The sequence below is a fragment of the Nannospalax galili genome, unplaced genomic scaffold (assembly GCF_000622305.1).
Source record: "Nannospalax galili isolate Female #2095 unplaced genomic scaffold, S.galili_v1.0 scaffold408, whole genome shotgun sequence".
Lineage (NCBI taxonomy): Eukaryota > Metazoa > Chordata > Mammalia > Rodentia > Spalacidae > Nannospalax > Nannospalax galili.
In genome coordinates this window covers 1249661-1252506 of record NW_008358662.1, presented here as the reverse complement: position 1 = coordinate 1252506, position 2846 = coordinate 1249661, and the positions used below count along the sequence as shown (strand labels likewise).

At 36.6% G+C, this 2846-nt stretch overlaps 1 protein-coding gene across 1 annotated transcript in view; it reads right to left on the bottom strand.

The window, feature by feature from the left end:
• Window positions 1-247: 247 nt before the first annotated feature.
• The window catches only part of Mycbp2 (MYC binding protein 2), a 343026-nt gene continuing 340427 nt past the window's right edge, over window positions 248-2846 (bottom strand). Inside the window, 1 exon segment of the mRNA XM_029558112.1 lies at window positions 248-1074. Coding sequence (XP_029413972.1) covers window positions 959-1074 — 116 coding nt within the window. The 3' untranslated portion in view covers window positions 248-958.

Sequence of the window (2846 nt, the reverse complement as noted above, 5' to 3'; positions counted from 1 at the left end):
AGACAGAGGCAGGCAGATCTCTGTGAGTTCAAGGCTAGCCTGGTCTACATAGTGAGTTCTAGAGCAGCTGGGGCTACAGGGAGACCCTGTTTCAAAAACAAAAAAAAACAAAAAATGATTCCATCATTGTGATTCACTGCTACTCTTATTTTCCCAAACAGTCAGGCAAGCTAAGATTGTGTTATGGATGGGTTTTAGATTTCATAAGCTGTTTAAATTTGTTTTTAAATAACCTTACATCCAAATGTTAGACTTTATCACTGTATAAAAATGTACAGTGGTTTTATTGACATGTACATTCCAATGTTTACAGCTGCAAGATAATGAGGCACACTCAGTATTGCACTTCATTAAAATTTCAGGCTCAAACTTAACCTAGAAGTTTAAATGAAACTGCATCTGTAATTCAGTAATTCTTATACAGGACAAACATTGATATCTTTATATACAGTGTGATACTTATTACACTTATATGTCCTCCTAACACAATTTTTTTTTAAATAACAGTCTAGGAAATAAACCAGAATATTCCTCTTTTTATCCCCACCCGTGATGCAATTGTACAGGATTACAAAAAGGCAGTATACAATAAACAATGATTATTTTTCTTTTTTTCTTGAAAGCCAGCATCATTCTTAGTCCATGAGTATGGGATTCTTTTATATCAATTATTTATAAATGTCCAATGTTTCACAGGCCAATGACGGTAATGGCCACATGCAAACAGCACACAAGTTTGATGTCTCGATTCAAAAGAAGATAAACCAAAACAATAGGAAAACTTTCCATAGCAAGAATTATGTACATGGTATTTGGCATCATTCTTGCACTGTGAATGGTTCATTTTCATGGCTGTACAAATGGTCCCATCCTTATCCTGAGCAGAGTTTAAACTTCACTGCATCCTCCTAGTAGATGAAGGCAACTTTTCTCTCTGGAGACAAAGGATCTGAATGTTCTAAAAAGTGTGAGCATTTCTGCAGACTCCACACCCCAGAGCAAACTCTTCCCCAGTGGGTGGATGAACCACGTGGAGTGGGCATTCAGTTCCTTCTAGCTGCTTGCCTTTGGGACCTGTATATATTTTAGAGGAGGCAAAGGAATATCATTTTAAAACACACACATAAATGTCACATGAATAAAAATTGACAAACATCATGACTACGGATATATAAACTAAAAGTTACTTTTCTTCTGATTACAAAAGTCAAAATGTTTACCACACAAACTTCAACATGACAGATACATTATAACAAAGGAAATAAAATGACCCCTCCCCTGCGATATCTTGCCTAGAGAACCACTGAACTGCGAAACTTTTTCCATTAGTAGATGGGCTGAATAAATAATTTTAAAGCAAGGAATGATGAGCAAAAATGTTCACAAAAATACCTCATTTTGATCTGGTAGAAAAGAAAATTATTCTGAATGGGAAAATACAGGAGACTTTTGGGGGGTATTTTTCTATAAGTAAAACCAAACTTAAATATAAATAAGCCTTCACCGACAAGAAACTGCACATTGGCAACACAAGACAGATTATGAATATTATTTTAAAAGTATCTCAAGGGAGATTAATAGGCAAGTTAGCATCAGTTTAAATATGAATATTACAATAGCAAACTATAGCAAACTGGAAGAAACACCAGGGAAGATAAAAATTTGTATAAAATATAGCAGGCTTATAAAAATGTAAAAAACTTGTCCTTTTCTATTTTTTACAATTTATTTTCAAATAAATGGCACAGTAAAAATATCTGATTAACGTTAGCTAGCATTTCCATTACTGAACACCAGCAGGCTGATCTTCAGGAATAGGAAGGTGCAAGTAAGGAGGCAAGGCATGTGAGTAGACATGTGAAGACGGCTCATGTCTGAGGGAGATGCCAGCTATTGGCTTGAGCTATGGCCTGAGCTGACAGTCACAAGAACAGGTGTGCTGCTTCAAACACCTGGGTCAACGTGGGTACCAGAGGCTGGCTAGTAAGTCAATTCCACTTGTCATATATTATAAAGTGATCATCTCTCACATCTCAAACCACATAGCACCCATGGCAGATCTAGTTCAGGTAATGATAGCATCTGTGGCAGCTCCTGCAAGCTGCAGTGATTGGATTTCTACAGGGAGGAGATATGGAGTCATTTATTCAAAATATTTATTGCCTAAGTATGTGAATTGTGTTGCCAGGTACATGGGATATAGAGATGAATAGTATATGACCTGTATGTTCAAGCAGCTTATTACCTGACGTGATGCTGAGAAATAATAACAGTAAAAGCAATGTAAAAGCAGAAACAATGTAAACATTGGAATGCTTACTACTAAGGCACTGTTCTTAGTATAGCAACCTTCTTAATTTTCTAACCATCACAGGAATGCAAGCAAACCCATTATCATCACTTTTGGATAAAGGAACTGAGGCAAGTCAAGTATGGTTAGTTCATGCCTTTAATCCCAGAACTCAAGAGGAAGCTCTTGGTGAGTTCACTAACAGTCTGGGCTACAGAATGAGACCCTTCTCCCCACAAAAACAAAACAAAACACCAAACATAAACAAAAAATCCCACAAAACCAAAACTGAGACATAAACAACTTCTCTGATTCATAGATCTCTCTCATCTGTTAGATAGGAGGAGCACTATTTAATTTACAGGGTGGTGTGAAGAATAAATATCCCTGGCAATAAGATATTAAAAATTTTAGAAATCAGGCAGGCATTTTATTACACCCTGAATATTCTTCTGCTCCCAAAACTCATACTGAAGCATAATCACCCATGTGATGATGTTAGGAGAAGGGACTTTGGGAAATGACTGAGTAGAAGCCCATGAATAGGACTGGTGTC